General features: G+C 42.2%; 1 protein-coding gene across 1 annotated transcript in view; it reads right to left on the bottom strand.

Moving 5' to 3' along the window:
- Positions 1-15,440, bottom strand: part of WT1 (WT1 transcription factor) — a 48,220-nt gene that overhangs the window by 15,814 nt on the left and 16,966 nt on the right. The window contains 2 exon segments of the mRNA NM_001435935.1: positions 13,313-13,363; positions 14,395-14,472. Of these exon segments, the coding sequence (NP_001422864.1) occupies positions 13,313-13,363; positions 14,395-14,472 (129 nt within the window).

Raw genomic sequence — 15,440 nt, 5'->3', positions numbered from 1 at the left:
AATATTACTATTTTACAGCCATCTGTGTGTATATCCTCTGCCCCATTGTAAAGTTGGCCTTGAATACAAAGACTCCCTGCTCCTCTCTGCATCCTCTAAATTCAGTGACTGAGGCCGGACGTGGTGGCTCACGCCTGTAATCCCAGCACTTTGGGAGGCCGAGGCAAGCGTATCACGAGGTCAGGAAATCAACACCAGGCCGGCCGCCATGGTGAAACCCATCTCTACAAAAATACAAAAATTAGTTGGGCACGGTGGCACGTGCCTGTAATCCCATCTACTTGGGAGGCTGAGGCAGGAGAATCGCTTGAACCTGGGAGGCAGAGTTACAGTGAGCCAAGATCGTGCCATTGCACTCCAGCCTGGGCAACAAAGCAAGACTCTAGCCTGGGCAACAAAGCAAGACTCTAGCCTGGGCAACAAAGCAAGACTCTATCTCAAAAAAAAAAAAAAAAAAAAAGATTTCAAACAGTTTTTGTATTCTTCTGTTTTGTTTCCTAGTAGACTTCCTTTTGAGACATAAGATAACTGACCCTGCTGAATGACAGGGAGAAGGGATTTGATGAGTCCTTGGCCAAGATATTCAGGAAGATCACAGGAGTTTAAAGCAAGGTTTCATGAGGCTATGGTTCCAAGTGGGGAAAAGAACCGTGAGTCTGAGGCAGGCAGGTAAAGACATGCGAGAGGAGGTTCAGGGTAATATGACTGCTTCTCCTGTCCTGCCACAGAGGCCACTCTGCTAGAAGCCACTCTCCAACTTAACAAAGATACTTCAGACAACTGTTCCTTTGGTTTTATTGTTCAACCAAGCACAAATCATCCATTTAAGTATTTAGCCCATCATCCCCTTTCTTGTCCACAAGGACACCAAAAATATCAAATATTTTTTGCAATGAAGAGCCACTGTATTAGTAAACTTCCACTATTGGACTGGTAATTCTACCCAAAAAGAAATGGACTTGGGCACGTGTCTTGTATACCACTAACCAACATTGGTAATGATCCCTGTTTTCTCCCCAGCTTGTTCTCAAAGATCTGGCTTAATAACTTATCCAAGAATTCATGCTAACTCTGTGGTTTCCAGAATCCACTGGGTTTTTTTCCTACTCGAAAACCAAGACATTTATCTGTCTCAACTCTTCGGTCACCTCTCTTATTCTCCATGAATTTCCAAGTTATTGGATGAGGAGGCAGTTATTTTATGTGTTTGCTAAATTGGTCAGAATATAGATTTGACTCTTTTTAATTTAAAACAGAGCCACGAACTCAAATGTTCCTACAGGGGCCAAGTAAGACAAGTAAAATGAAGGCAGCCCTAAAGAATGAGATGACATTGAACTCACAGGGACGGCCACCCTAGCCACACCACCCTCTGACCAACAGAGGTGGCCACGACTCAGCTCTCCCAGCCAATAACTGTAAACAATGTGAACCCAGCATTGCTATAGGTTTCCATTCTCAAAGAAAAGCAGGAAATCTGGACTGTTTTGAGAGCACCTGAGTTATAAGTTCTTGTAAATAATTGAAGTTTTAAAGAATCACTGTCAGGTCAAATAAAACACACATCTGGCCCAAGGGCCACCAATCTGCAACTTATTGCATGTATCTCATGAGCCTGGTGATTGAGATCAATAACATTTAAGTTTTTAGGGCATGTGGGTGGCTCACGCCTATAATCCCATCACTTTTGGGAGGCCGAGGCAGGAGGATCACGTGAGCCCCAGGAGTTCAGACCAGCCTGGGCAACATCATGGTAAGACCCTGTCTCTACAAAAAAAATTAAAATAAAAATACAAATTAAAAAATGCTGAGTGTGTTGGTGTGCACCTATAGTCCCAGCTAGTTGGAAGGCTGAAGTGGGAAGATCACTTGTGCCCACGAGTTCAAGGCTGCAGTGAGCCATGATGGCACCACTGTACTCCAGACAGAGTAAGACTCTGTCTGTAAAAAAAAATATATATATATACACACACACACATATTTTATATACATGTTATATATATTAATAAATGTATAATAAAATATATATTGAATATATAAATATATAGAGAATATATACTCATACATAAATATATATATTTTTCAATCCTTAGCAGAACCCTAGGATTCATTCATTAAGTTGTATCACCTTACACAAATGACATAACTTCCTCCCTGTCCTCAGCTTCATGTAAATGAAAATAACAGCACTTCCCCCATTAGACTGATGCAATAGGTCAGGTAAGTAAATCACAGTACCTGGTATGCACTCAATAAGTGTTAAAACTGTTGCTTATATAGTATTATCCCCATTTTATAGCAAAGAATACTGAGGTTTAAGGAGACATTGCATTATTTGCCCACAGTCAGACAGATGGCAAGTGGCAGACCTAGAGTTTGAGTCCAGGTCAGTGCTTTTCTTCCTTTCAAATGAGTTGGACAATCCTGGTGGTATTAACCCCACCCTACAGGTTCACTTTTATCATCATGACACTTGAATGACTCCCAGCTCTTTTCTCCAGAGGAACGAATGAAATTAGACGTGCTGAAGCTTTTAAAGGTGAACTCGGGTAGAGGGAAAGGACTGGGGTAGAGGAGAGGTGGGGGAGTGGGGAAGGACAGGTTTGAAACATTCCCTCTTTAGCCTTCTTCAGCTTCTACTTGGAGGCACAACATGTCGTTTTGTATAAACATTGGTCCCCAATGTTTTTGGCACCAGGCATCAGTTTTCTGGAAGACCATTTTTCCACAGACCCGGGGTGGGGAGGGGTGGTTTTGGGATGAAACTGTTCTACCTCAGATCATCAGGCATTAGTTAGATTCTTATAAGGAGCGCGCAACCTAGATCCCTCACATGCGCAGTTCACAATAGGGTTCACGCTGCCATGAGAGTCTAATGTCACCACTGATCTGACAGAAGGTGGAGCTCAGGCAGTAATTAGAGGGATGGTGCGGCTATAAATACAGATGACACTTTGCTACCTCGTCTGCTGCTCATCTCCTGCTGCGCGGCCCAATTCCTAACAGGCCACAGACCACTACCGGTCTGTGACCCCAGGGTTGGGGACCTCTGGTATAAAGAAAGCACAAGGCTAACTGATGGAAATAGCTGCTTATGTGCAATACAGCACGATCTTTACCCCCCACCAAAAAAATATATATATATTTCTATTGAACTGGGAAAATAAGCACAAGCAGTTATCAGCAGAACATGCACTTTGTCGCTTCACTTCTGGCAGTGGCCTGGACTATACATTTTCCTAAACAGTTTTAAGATGCATAAAATGTAGGCTGAGAAAGTTTGCTTTTCCTAGACAGCTTTAAAATGCATAAATACGGCTGGGTGTGGTGGCTCATGCCTGTAATCCCAGTACTTTGGGAGGCCAAGGTGGGCGGATCACCTGAGGTCAGGAGTTCGAGACCAGCCTGGCCAACGTGGTGAAACCCCATCTCTACTAAAAATACAAAAATTAGCCGGGTGGGGTGGTGGGCGCCTGCAATCCCAGCTACTAGGGAGGCTGAGTTGAGAGAATCGCTTTAATCTGGGAGGAAGAGTTTGCAGTGAGCCAAGATCTCACCACTGCACTCCAGCCTGGGCGACAGAGCGAGACTCCGTCTCAAAAACAAAAACAAACAAGCAAACAAACAAAAAACGCATAAACACTTTCCTTAGGAAGTCTGCAAAAAGAGAAAAATGTCCCTCATATAACACAAATTGTGAGCCCTTAATACACTAAAAACGTGTACATTGAGATTTGGCCCAGGAAAACAAAAAACAAAAAACAAACACTTAACATTGCAAGAATGGCTTCTTTAGAAATGATTAACTTTGATATTCCACAGGCACGTGAAAATTAATAAAAAGGAATTGAAGTTTTACAGATGAGGAAAACCAGAGCCGCCCTGAAATCCCTTATCAACAGAAGAGGTAAAAGAGAGAAAGACAAAGAGCTTTTGGAAGGCAATTAGCATTCATATGAATATTCAAAAAGGGGGAACTTCGGCCTGTCATTTCTCTCTCCCACCTCTAGTTATTGGCCAGGCAGGCATCCCCCCATCTTCACCTCTGTCTTCTCCCCTCTGCAGAGTTAATCAGATTGAAGGGAAGCACCTGGGGACATTCAAACTCTTGTGTCTCTAAAACATGGAATTTACCCATCAACCCCTCTTCTCTCCCCACCCTTGATACTCAGGGCTCATACATGAGATGCTGAAATGCCTGAAACTTTCCGATGTTGACAGTGAACCCCACTGCAAGCCTTGAGAGCCATCACTCCCTTGTTTAAGGATTTGTGCTAAGAAACTATGCTTCCTTAAAGTTTAAACACAAGAGATGAGGCTGAACACAGTGCCACTCATCAATTACATTTACCTAAAAAAGAAAGAAAGAAAAAGGAAAAAAGAAAAGAAAAAAAGAACCCAAATTGAATCAAGCCTCTAGCAAATACAGGGGAGGCCAGGCGCGGTGGCTCATGCCTGTAATCCCAGCACTTTGGGAGGCTGAGGCAGGCGGATCACTTGAGGTCAGGAGCTTGAGACCAGCCTGGCTAACATGGTGAAAACCAATCTCTATTAAAAATACAAAAATTAGCTGGGCATGGTGGCATGTGCCCGTAATCCCAGCTACTCGGGAGGCTGAGGCAGGAGAATCGCTTGAACCAGGGAGTCGGAGGTTGCAGTGAGCCGAGATCACGCCAGCCTAGCGAGAAAGAGTGAGACTCCATCTCAGAAAAAAAGCCTGGGCGTCGTGGCTCACGCCTGTAATCCCAGCACTTTGGGAGGCTGAGACAGGCAGATCACTCGAGGTCAAGAGATCAAGACCATCCTGGCTAACACGGCGAAACCCCATCTCTACTAAAAAATACAAAAAATTAGCCAGGTGTGGTGGCATGCGCCTGTAGTTCCAGCTACTTGGTAGGCTGAGGCAGGACAATTGCTTGAACCCAGGAAATGGAGGTTGCAGCGAGCCAAGATCGCACCATTTCACTCCAGCCTGGGCAACAGAAGGAGACTATGTCTCAAAAAAAAAAAAAAGAAAGAAAGAAAGAAAGAAAAAAGAAAAGGAAGGCAGGGAGGGAGGGAAATAAAGAGAGAGAGAGAGAGAGAAGAAGAAAGAGAAAGAACAGAAAAAAAAAAAAAGAAATACAGGGGAGAGAGGCCCAAGTTTAAAAGACTGTAAGATAAAGCAATCTGCCAAATCCAGATTGTGGGATATTCTACCAGACAACTGACCTGCTATTTCCAATAAACCAATAGCCTGAGAAGAAAAGGGAGGAGGGGGCTGTTATAATATAAGCTAGACTTAGGAGAGGACTACTACCAAATAAAACAAAACACAACAAAACAATAAACCTCTGCATAAATACTGTACTCACCGTGTAGTCATATGAACCATAGACTGCTGGACTTGAATTAATCAGCCCTAAGGGAGTTAGGGCCAAAAGATCCAGGAGCATTCCCTAGGAATTCTCAGTGGTTATGCCACAATGCTTAGGTTTAACACTTTACTCAGTGAATATCCAATTTCCCTGTAGCCACAGTAATTTCAAAAGTCACTTTCATATGCACTTATCAGATCTTATTTGGGCAATAAAAAGATATGGATTATTCACATTCAGAGCTGGTGGCAACCTTGCACAGATGCCACTAGATCAACATAAATATTATTTTATTATTTGCTTGTGACATGCTCCATCTCTTTATTTTAAAGAATAAAATTTTAAAAATACCAGAAATAATTAAATATTTTAAAACACTTGGGATGGGAAAAATCTAAGCATGATCTAAAAGTCAAAAACTTGAAACTGTAAGACAAAAACTTACTATTTTTACCATAAAATAAAAATATCTGACAGAAAAAAACCCATCAACAGAATTAAAATACAAACCAGAGAAAATATTTTCATTACATATGACAAGCAAAATAACTCTTATAAAAAAAGAACTCTTTTTCTTTGTTATTATTATTTTTAGAGAGATGGTCTCTGTTGCCCAGGCTGGAGTGCAGTGGCATCATCATAGCTCATTGCAGCCTCAAACTCCCGGGCCCAACCAATCCTCCCACCTCAGCCTCCCAAGCAGCTGGGACTACAGGCATGCCACTGTGCCCAGCTAATTTTTTAATTGTTTTGTTTTCTGTAGAGATGAGATCTTGCTATATTGACCAGGCTGGTCTTGAATTCCTGCCTCAGCTTTCCAAAGTGCTGGGATTACAAGCATGAGCCACCGAGCCTGGCAGAAAGAACTCTTAAAAATTAATATTGTTACTAGATGAACTATCCCAGCTTCCAGCTAAAGCCAGCCCCACCAACTTATCTATGGAGCCCCTTCTCTCCCACCTCCTTCAAGGACACTGTTCCAGTGATTCCATCCCCTCCCAATGACCATTTTTTTCCTTTTGTTTTTTTCTTTTTGTTTTTTTTTTTGAGACAGAGTCTTGCTCTGTTGCCCACACTGGAGTGCAGTGGCGCGATCTCGGCTCACTGCAACCTCTGCCTCCTGGGTTCAAGCAATTCTCTTACCTCAGCCTCCCAAGCAGCTGGATTACCGGTGTGTGCAACCATGCTCAGCTAATTTTTTGTATTTCTGTAGAGACATGGTTTCGCCATGTTGGCCAGGCTGGTCTCAAACTCCTGACCTCAAGTGATCCACCTGCCTCAGCCTCCCAAGGTGCTGGGATTACAGGTGTGAGCCACCATGCCTGCCCCATTTTTTCCTCCTCTTGATCATTCTCATCAGCAAACAAACATACAGACACTTCTATCTAAAGATAAATAACTACATAAAAATAGAACAATTTAAAACAAAACCACTCATTCTCCCAACCTTCTTTCCCCAGCGAGCTAGAACCCATTTTTTTTGCTCCCTTTGCAGCAGAACTCCATGAAAGCATGGTCTGTACCTTCTCTCCTTATCTCTTCAACCCATCTGTTTCATGCTTTTGTCTCTTCCCTCTAATCTATTTAGAGGTAACTGCAATTAATAGTTTGATAAATGTTTCCAGAATTTTTTCTCTGAAGATATAAATACACCTCAAAATGAAAATGTTTTTTTAAACAGTTATCTCTGGGTGGTGAGATGACAGATGAATTTTCTTTTCCTCTTTATAATGTTTTGGTCCAGTCTGAATTTTTTTAAAAATGATAAGCCTGTGTGACTTTTATAATCAGGAGAAAATAGCTGTTTTCATTTTAGATAAAGTCGCCATCTAGGCACACAGAACTACATCTGTTGTTTTAAAAATGAAGAGTTAGAAATAAAGCTAGAATAAATAAACTTGTTCGCTTTTAATAGAAAAACTCCTACTAAAATATGCAGTAGCTCCTCGTTTCGGAGAAACACTTATCTGAATAACTTTTTATTAGTGTAGCTTCTAGATCAATGTTCTTCTACCTAGAGGTTATGATCTTTTCTTGGGCAGATGACAGGCAGAAGGATAAATGGTGAGTACAGGGTCTCAAAGAGGTCAGAGATAGGAGAAGTCCAAATACTGCTTTGGATCATTAAGGTATCTTCAACTTATCTGATGTAACCTCTCCCTTTCCAATACACACACACACACACACACACACACACACACACACTTTTTTCAATCCTCATTAACCTCACTTCACCTCCCTGTGCTACGATCACTGTGTTCCTCATTTCCAACTTGGCCCCCTTTTCCATCCCAACCTTTCTTTCCTGTCTTTCCCATTCAGCTCCTTTCTTCTCCAGATCTAAACAAACCTAGCATTTTTCCTCACCTCCACCAGATGAAAATAATTCCTTGCTTTAAAATAAAATAGTTAGAATCATGGTATGGAGATAAGTCTGCAGAGCCCAAAACATTTTTTTGAATATGTTTTAAGAGGCTGAGAATATTTTCAAGAAGTCAAAGCTATCGTGACAACTTCGCGACGGCCTATAAATATGCATTTGCTGAATTCAATCTCACCTGAAGCCAATCATTTTTATAAGAAAGAAGATGACACAAATGTACATGCATGAACAGGAAAGGGTCTAAAATTGTGTGCAACATCTTTATCACCGCAGTTTCATCTGGGCTTTTGGAGGGAGTTTTAATTTCCTTCCCTGTGTAGTTGTATTTTCTAACTATTCTATAATTTGTACACATTACTTACATAATGAAAAAATTCAATACATTCATCAAATGCATGTCCAAAAATAAAAGGATAGAAAAGGCCAGCAGCCAGGGAGGGGAAAGAAGAAGCAGAAAAGTGAGAAGCAAAGGAAAGAAGCTTCCGAATCAGTCCACACTAAGTGAGAGGGACACAGAGCTAAGTCACAAGTCTCCATCTTTATCAAACCCAGGAGTCCCAGTCTTTGTTCTGGTTGGCAGGGTTAACAGACCCCAGGCCAAGTGCAATGCAAGGCAATAATAAAGAAAAAAAAAAACCTCTTTAAACAGTATTAAATGAAACTGTTTAAACGGGGGAAAATTAATAACTTGTTGCTGGGGGTGGAGATGAAGGAGTAGGCTCGGAAATGCTGATATTCACAGAACTGAGGCTCCCCACCTTCACTTTGCATCTCAGGCTCCAGGAGCCACTTAAAAGCAAGCTATCTATTTCCAAGAAGTAAATCTCTTGGACGGGTACCTTATGTTCATGAGCCTGCGAGGGAAGGTGCTGGGCTGTGTATTGGAGCTCCCAGCCAGAGAAGACAGCTATCTCTTTTGGCACAGGTTCTCAGGGATGAGACCATGTCTAGCGGGGATTTTCTCCAGATTCGACAGCCTTGGCCCTACCAAAACGCACAGCTTTGTTTTCACTATACATCACTCATTGTTGAGTCTTTTTTGTTTTTCCTCTCAAGCATCCACAGGTTGAATACTGCATGTTCCCAACAGCCTGTGAACTTCTTGGACCAGCAAAGGGACATTCATTTTGCTGAGCACTCCTTTCACATTTCTATTGTGTTCGATTTCCCACTCCCCCTACCCGAGTCCCCAGAGAATAACTTCTTCCTTGTTTTAATAACTTGGATCAGAGTCAAGGTTGATGTGTTTCTCCATTTTGCAGGATATTTTCTTCAGAAGAGACAAAACAGAGGCCAACAGGGTAGGAGAGGCTTGTTCGGAAATCAGCAGCCATTGAGAACACACAGAAAATGTTTTCAAAGAAACAGAAAGCAGATAACACAAGGCACCATCAATAGAAGGCTTCAAAATGGTGGAGTCATACTCAGAAAGATTCCCTAGCAACGTTTTCTCCCAGGGACCCACTTTAAAAATCTAATTTCATTTGTTTGGGGCTGAGGGAGAAGAAGGTGGTTCTTTCTATAAAGTACCTTCTCATTGACTTAAATTGAAATACCTTCTCCCATTGGAGGTCATAAAAGTAGCTGTGATCCCAGTGGGTATGCAGAAATTAGAAAATGAGTAAAGGGAGAAGGAGGAGAAAGGAGTGGTTCAGCCACACAAGTATATCCCACCTCTAACACAGCAAGTTTTCATTTCATCTGCCCACCTTCTTTATAAAATCCTATCCCCACCCATTGTAACACTGATCCCTGACATCTAATGAAAGATGTCTCCACGGACTTGCTTGGGATACAAGGAAACAAATCTATTCTTTGTGAAGCCATTTTTTTTTTTTTTTTTTTTTTTTTGAGACGGAGTCTCGCTCTGCCGCCCAGGCTGGAGTGCAGTGGCCAGATCTCGGCTCACTGCAAGCTCCACATCCCGGGTTCACGCCATTCTCCTGCCTCAGCCTCCCGAGTATCTGGGACTACAGGCGCCCGCCACCTCGCCCGGCTAGTTTTTTGTATTTTTTAGTAGAGACGGGGTTTCACCGTGTCAGCCAGGATGGTCTCGATCTCCTGACCTCATGATCCGCCCGTCTCGGCCTCCCAAAGTGCTGGGATTACAGGCTTGAGCCACCGCGCCTGGCCGTGAAGCCACTTTTTAAAAAAGAAACATTTTCAAGGAAAGAAGACCTGAACCAGCATTCAGTGGGGTTTAGTCTGAGGTACATGATCTTTTAATAAAAAATTGATAACGCCTCTTTTTTATGAGTGATACGGAAATTACATCTTTCTTCTCTAAAACATAAGTCAAATCGCCAGTTTTCCTGTAATAGATCTACCTTGTCACATGATTTTTCTAACCATTGATTTCAAATAGTGGCAAGACACTAGTTATGAATGAACGCAAAAAGTTATGTGTCTGAATTTGTCTTCATGGAATATCTTTTCTCAAATGTATTCTCCATATTAATAGTTTTCATACCATGGCAAAAGAAAGTAAATCCAGTATCACAAAGAACAATGACCCCAACCCAGATTTGTCTTCCCTGGGGAAAGGCCAAACTTTCTACTGGAATTACAGATTCAACTAAATCCAGTTCTGGGCTGTTCATAAGTTTGGAGGAGACAGCTAAGATGTCACCATGTTTGAATGCTAAAAGTGAGGCAAACTGTGGGTTGTAAAATCAATCTAGTACAACACAATCAGCATTTTGAAAAATGAAATGGGAGGGAAAGTATCAGCATGCAGAGAATGTCATAAGAGTATTGCTCAGTGAAAATCTGTGGTGTGTGTGTGTGCATGTGTGTATATGGGCTGTCACTGTAAAGGGTATTTCTAACTGTAGTCACAGTCTAAAAGGTTTCCACTCATTTAAGAAGCTCTAATCTAGGGCCCAGGTCCTGGAGTCAGACAGAACTGATTCCAGCATGGCTCTGCCACTCACTATGTGACCTTGGTTAGTTAGCTTAATCTCTCCACCCTCCTCAGCTGAAAGATGGATGTGGCCAAAGTGTCCTGGAGGTGTTGTAAGATCAGATCAGAAGAGGAAACATGTACAGCCCCTCACACAGCACCCAATAATGTTAATATACATCCTTAGACGAATGTCCAATTCACAAAATGGAAGCGGAAATTTGTGGATTTACAGTATGTTCTACAGGGATAAATTCAGTGTGAGAGAAGATGGTAGGCAATTAGCTAATTGTAATTTTTAGGTCTGCAAAAGAGTTGTTCTTTTGTGGAACTATCTGTTGGGCCATCTAGCCTTTTTTATAACAGCTCCCTGAATAAAGTTAATATTCAAGAAATATACATATATATTTTGTTTGTTTGTTTTGTTTTGTGGAAGGGTCTCACTCTATCGCCCAGGCTGGAATGCAGTGGCCTGATCTTGGCTTACTGCAACCTCTGCCTCCCAAGCTCAAGCAATCCGCCCACCTCAGCATTCCAAGTAGCTGGGGTTACAGACATGTGCCACCATGTCTGGCTAATTTTTTTTGTATTTTTTGTAGAGAAGGGGTTTCACCACATTGCCCAGGCTGGTCTCAAACTCGTGAGCTCAAGTGATCCTCCCACCTCAGTCTCCCAAACTGCTGAGATTATAGGCGTGAGCCACCATGCCAGGTCAAGAAATACATTTTTAGGCAGGGCGCAGCAGCTCACACCTGTAATCCCAGAACTTTGGGAGGCCAAGCGGGGCGGATCGCCTGAGGTCAGGTGTTCGAGACCAGCCTGGCCAGCATGGCAAAAACCTGTCTCTACCAAAAATACAAAAATTAGCCGAGTATGGTGGCAGATGCCTGTAATCCCAGCTACTCAGGAGGCTGAGGCAGGAGAATCACTTGAACCCAGGAGGCGGAGGTTCTAGTGAGCCGAGATCGTGCTACTGCACTCCAGCCTGGGTGACGGAGTGGGACTCCGTCTCAAAAAAAAAAAAAAAAAAAGAAAAAAAAATGAAAGAAATACATTTTTATTTCAGAAATCCTTTCCAAGATGTAAGTAACAGACCAATGAAAACTCTTCTGATTTTTTTTCTTATGCAGTATTGAACAGAACAAATTGTTCACACTTTGTGCTTCATCCTTAAAATACAGCTTCTGCCTCCTCAGCAAGTGACTAACAGTATGTGTCTAAAGACCTTAAAAAGTATCAAAATTATCTCAACTATGGAAAGATCCAGCTGCAAATACATGCCAAAATTCCTTATCTGTAATTTTTGTAACTGAACAAACAAACCCCTTAGAGCATGAAGAAGTTTTTGAAACTGAAACGTACTGCTCACTTCACAATCATGTTCTGTCTATCCTTGCTATTTAGCTTGGGGAACGTTATCAAGTTCTGAGGAGAGGAGAAAGGAGGAAAGGAAGGGAGCCAGAAAGAAAGGGTGGGACCAAGAAGCCAAGGAACTTAAGATGAGTTAAGAACAGGTAGAAAGGCCAGGCGCGGTGGCTCATGCCTGTAATCCCAGCACTTTGGGAGGCCGAGGCGGGTGGATCACCTGAGGTCAGGAGTTTGAGACCAGCCTGACCAACATGGAGAAACTCTGTCTCTACTAAAAATACAAAATTAGCTGGGCGTGGTGGCGCATGCCTGTAATCCCAGCTACTCGGGAGGCTGAGGCAGGAGAATCGCTTGAACCCGGGAGGCAGAGGTTGCAGTGAGCCGAGATGGCGCCATTGCACTCCAGCCTGGGCCACAAGAGTGAAAGCTCCATCTCAAAAAGAAAGGACAACAGGTAGAAAGACAGAATGCTAAAACTGTCAGCAGCCCCTCAGATGGAAGACAGGAGAGAAATAATTTGAAACAACAGAAAGCCTTTTCTTTGAGGTCCAGAGAGAGGAAGAGGAGATCTGGATAAAATTGCTGAAAAATTTGGGGGTGGGGGTGGCGGTGAGGTGAAGAATTCAACAGTAAGTCTTGGAAGATGAAATACAACTCTGTCGATTACTGAAGGATGAACCAAATAACAGGACTGGGCCAACACACGGAAGAAGAAAAGAGGGCGGCTGGTTATGGAGTTTAAGCAGAGAAAAGAAAAAGAAACAGCTACAGAAATGCCCCAGGGTGCAGAGTATAGGGCTGGGGAAGGTGCGAATGTTTGGGAATAAAAACAAACTTTGAAAAACAACAAAAAACAAGTCTTTTCAAACCTGGCCTCAGACTTAGGATAAGTTCTCCCTGAGAAATTGAAAGGTAAATAAAGAACAAGCAAGTAAGTTAAGACTGACTGAAAGGCTTGACTGATCTAACAAGAACATGTGGCATTATGGTTGTAATGCCACAAATTTAGTATTTAGTATTTCGTATTTTGTGAAATACTCAAAAAGAAATGAACAGGATTCCTATTGCATAATTTTTTAAATTGTTTTCCAGGGGCACATTGATGAGAAATGCCACTCCCTCCATTTCGTCCCCAGCATGTGTATGATGAACAAGAAGAGGTGGGGGCGGGGGAGAGAGACTCTTCCCATCCACCAAATGCTACCCTGATTACCCACATCAGTCCTAACTCCTGCATTGCCCCAGGTGCCAGTCAACAAGGCCTACGCCATTTGCTTTGCCATCTCCGCATTGTCCACTCACTTGCTCTGCCCTTCTGTCCATTTCACTGAGCTGGAGCTCCCAGCAGCAACTCTAGAAGAGAAGAAGAGGTGGGGAGTGGGGAATGGAGCATGCATGGATCTGGCAAGCCCCCCCGATCCCAGAATCCAATGAAAAGCCCCTCAATACACAGAGACATCAAGCTAGCTTTCAAGAGTGCTGAACTAAGTCCACAGTCCCACTGGGGCCAATGGTGGGATCGAAGGCACCACCGGAGGCTGCAAAGAGCTTGGGCTTTGGAATCAAATCTGGACTTGGAATCCCAGCTCCAACACTTACTAGGATGTGAACTTGGGAAGTAACTTAACCCTCTGAGCTTGGTTTACTCATCTGTAAACCAAGCAGTACTTAGCCCTCATCAGAGTGTTGGGAAGATAAGATGAGGTAACCTGGAAGGGCGCCTGACACGCTGCAGGCACTTCACGAGTGCTCTTGCTACTGCCCATCTCTTCACACTTGTTAGAAAATGAAAAGTGAGTTCTTTCAATGGTGAAAGCAAGTCCTACCTGCCTTTTTTTTTTCTTCTCATTTTTAGGTGCAAAGAGTAGCCCCTTCCGATGTTTCCTAGCTGTATTCTCCCTATTCAGGTTGCATTATCAAGTATGGAAAGAAACACCCTGTTGGTGCAATCAGGTATGGGCATATCTGACTGTGGATTGCCCAGATCAGCGCCACACAAATAGAATTTAGACCCTGGAGTTTGTACACCCAAAGCACTTCTTGATAAGATAGTGGAATGGTTAACAACTGTGATCTTACAGTAAAACACAATTATTAAATGAGGTTGAATGGCCTTTGAAGAATTATAAAACATTCAACAAGACCATAATAAGTGTCCTCAATATTCCTTGTTCCAGATAGAAATGCCCCCTATTTATATTTTTGAAAATTTAATACTGAACACAACTCACCAACTAGGGGAAGGAGGAAAGCATTCTAATGCCACAGAGAGCTCTGCCCATTCTTCAAAAACTGTACTGTCTTCATAAGTTCTAAGCACCTTTAAAATGGTTCAAACAGGTATAAGTTACTGTGGAAAGGCAATGAAATAGAGAAAACCTTACCCCTTTAAGGTGGCTCCTAAGTTCATCTGATTCCAGGTCATGCATTCAAGCTGGGAGGTCATTTGGTATAAATTGTCACTGTTAGAAAAACATCCAGAGTTAGGACACATAACCACAAAATAATACACAATTGTTTCTTCAAAAGCAATGGAGTTTTAACTTTTCTTGAAAGTACAAGCCTCCACATTTTCCAGAATGACAGAATATGCAAGTCTGAAATTATTTTCACTTCATCCCACTGATCTCTGCACAGTCATACACTTCATACACAGCAGAAGGGATGTGAGAGTAACTCGGAAGCATTTTTTAAAACCTTTGTATAGCAACCATTGAAGTTTCTAAAGAAGTATTAAACCTTTGAGGGGAAAAGGCTAAGGGGAGTGAAACTTTGAAAGGCAACACAGGCTGGATAACTCAACATTAAAGTTAAAAGCCTGGAGCTGAAAGTAAAGACAGCAGATTAATTATTCGTGAAAAGGCCATTAAGTTGTTTTAATCAAAAGGATAAGTATCATGTGGATTATGAGGGTCTGAAAAGTCAAAGAGTGATGGCTGATAAATGGTCTAAAAAGTAAGGATGTGACAAGCAGAAGAAAGATGATGATAAACTCTATGCACAGCTGAAGGAATCATTTTCTATATGTTTTATCCTGGTACAAGTCAAATGTTAAAAAAAAAAAAAAAAGAGCCCAGTTCTGTAAGATTCTATGAGGGAAATGGCTGATCATTTACATAAAGACTCCAAAGAAGTCTTACACCACCATGTAAACCAACCAAAAGCTGTTCTGTCCCCTCTGTATTTATTTCATTCCTAGAAAATTAGCACATGAATCAATGGCCAGAAATCTCCTAAATTGCCAAGCTCCATCAGGAATAAATTTATGCCTGAACTGAAATGGTTAATTATGAAATTTGAGACCCAAGAGACCAAGAGTTTGTCTGGGACCTCTTGGTTTAAACACTTTACAGAAGAAAAATTTCACTCTACCATCGTGGCAGAAATGAAAAAAGGTAAGAGGCATTTAATATCTGATGTGTGGTATCAG

The sequence above is a fragment of the Macaca mulatta genome, chromosome 14 (assembly GCF_049350105.2).
Source record: "Macaca mulatta isolate MMU2019108-1 chromosome 14, T2T-MMU8v2.0, whole genome shotgun sequence".
Taxonomy (NCBI): domain Eukaryota; kingdom Metazoa; phylum Chordata; class Mammalia; order Primates; family Cercopithecidae; genus Macaca; species Macaca mulatta.
The sequence above is the reverse complement of the archived record's forward strand: the minus strand, read 5'-3'. Positions and strand labels throughout refer to the sequence as shown.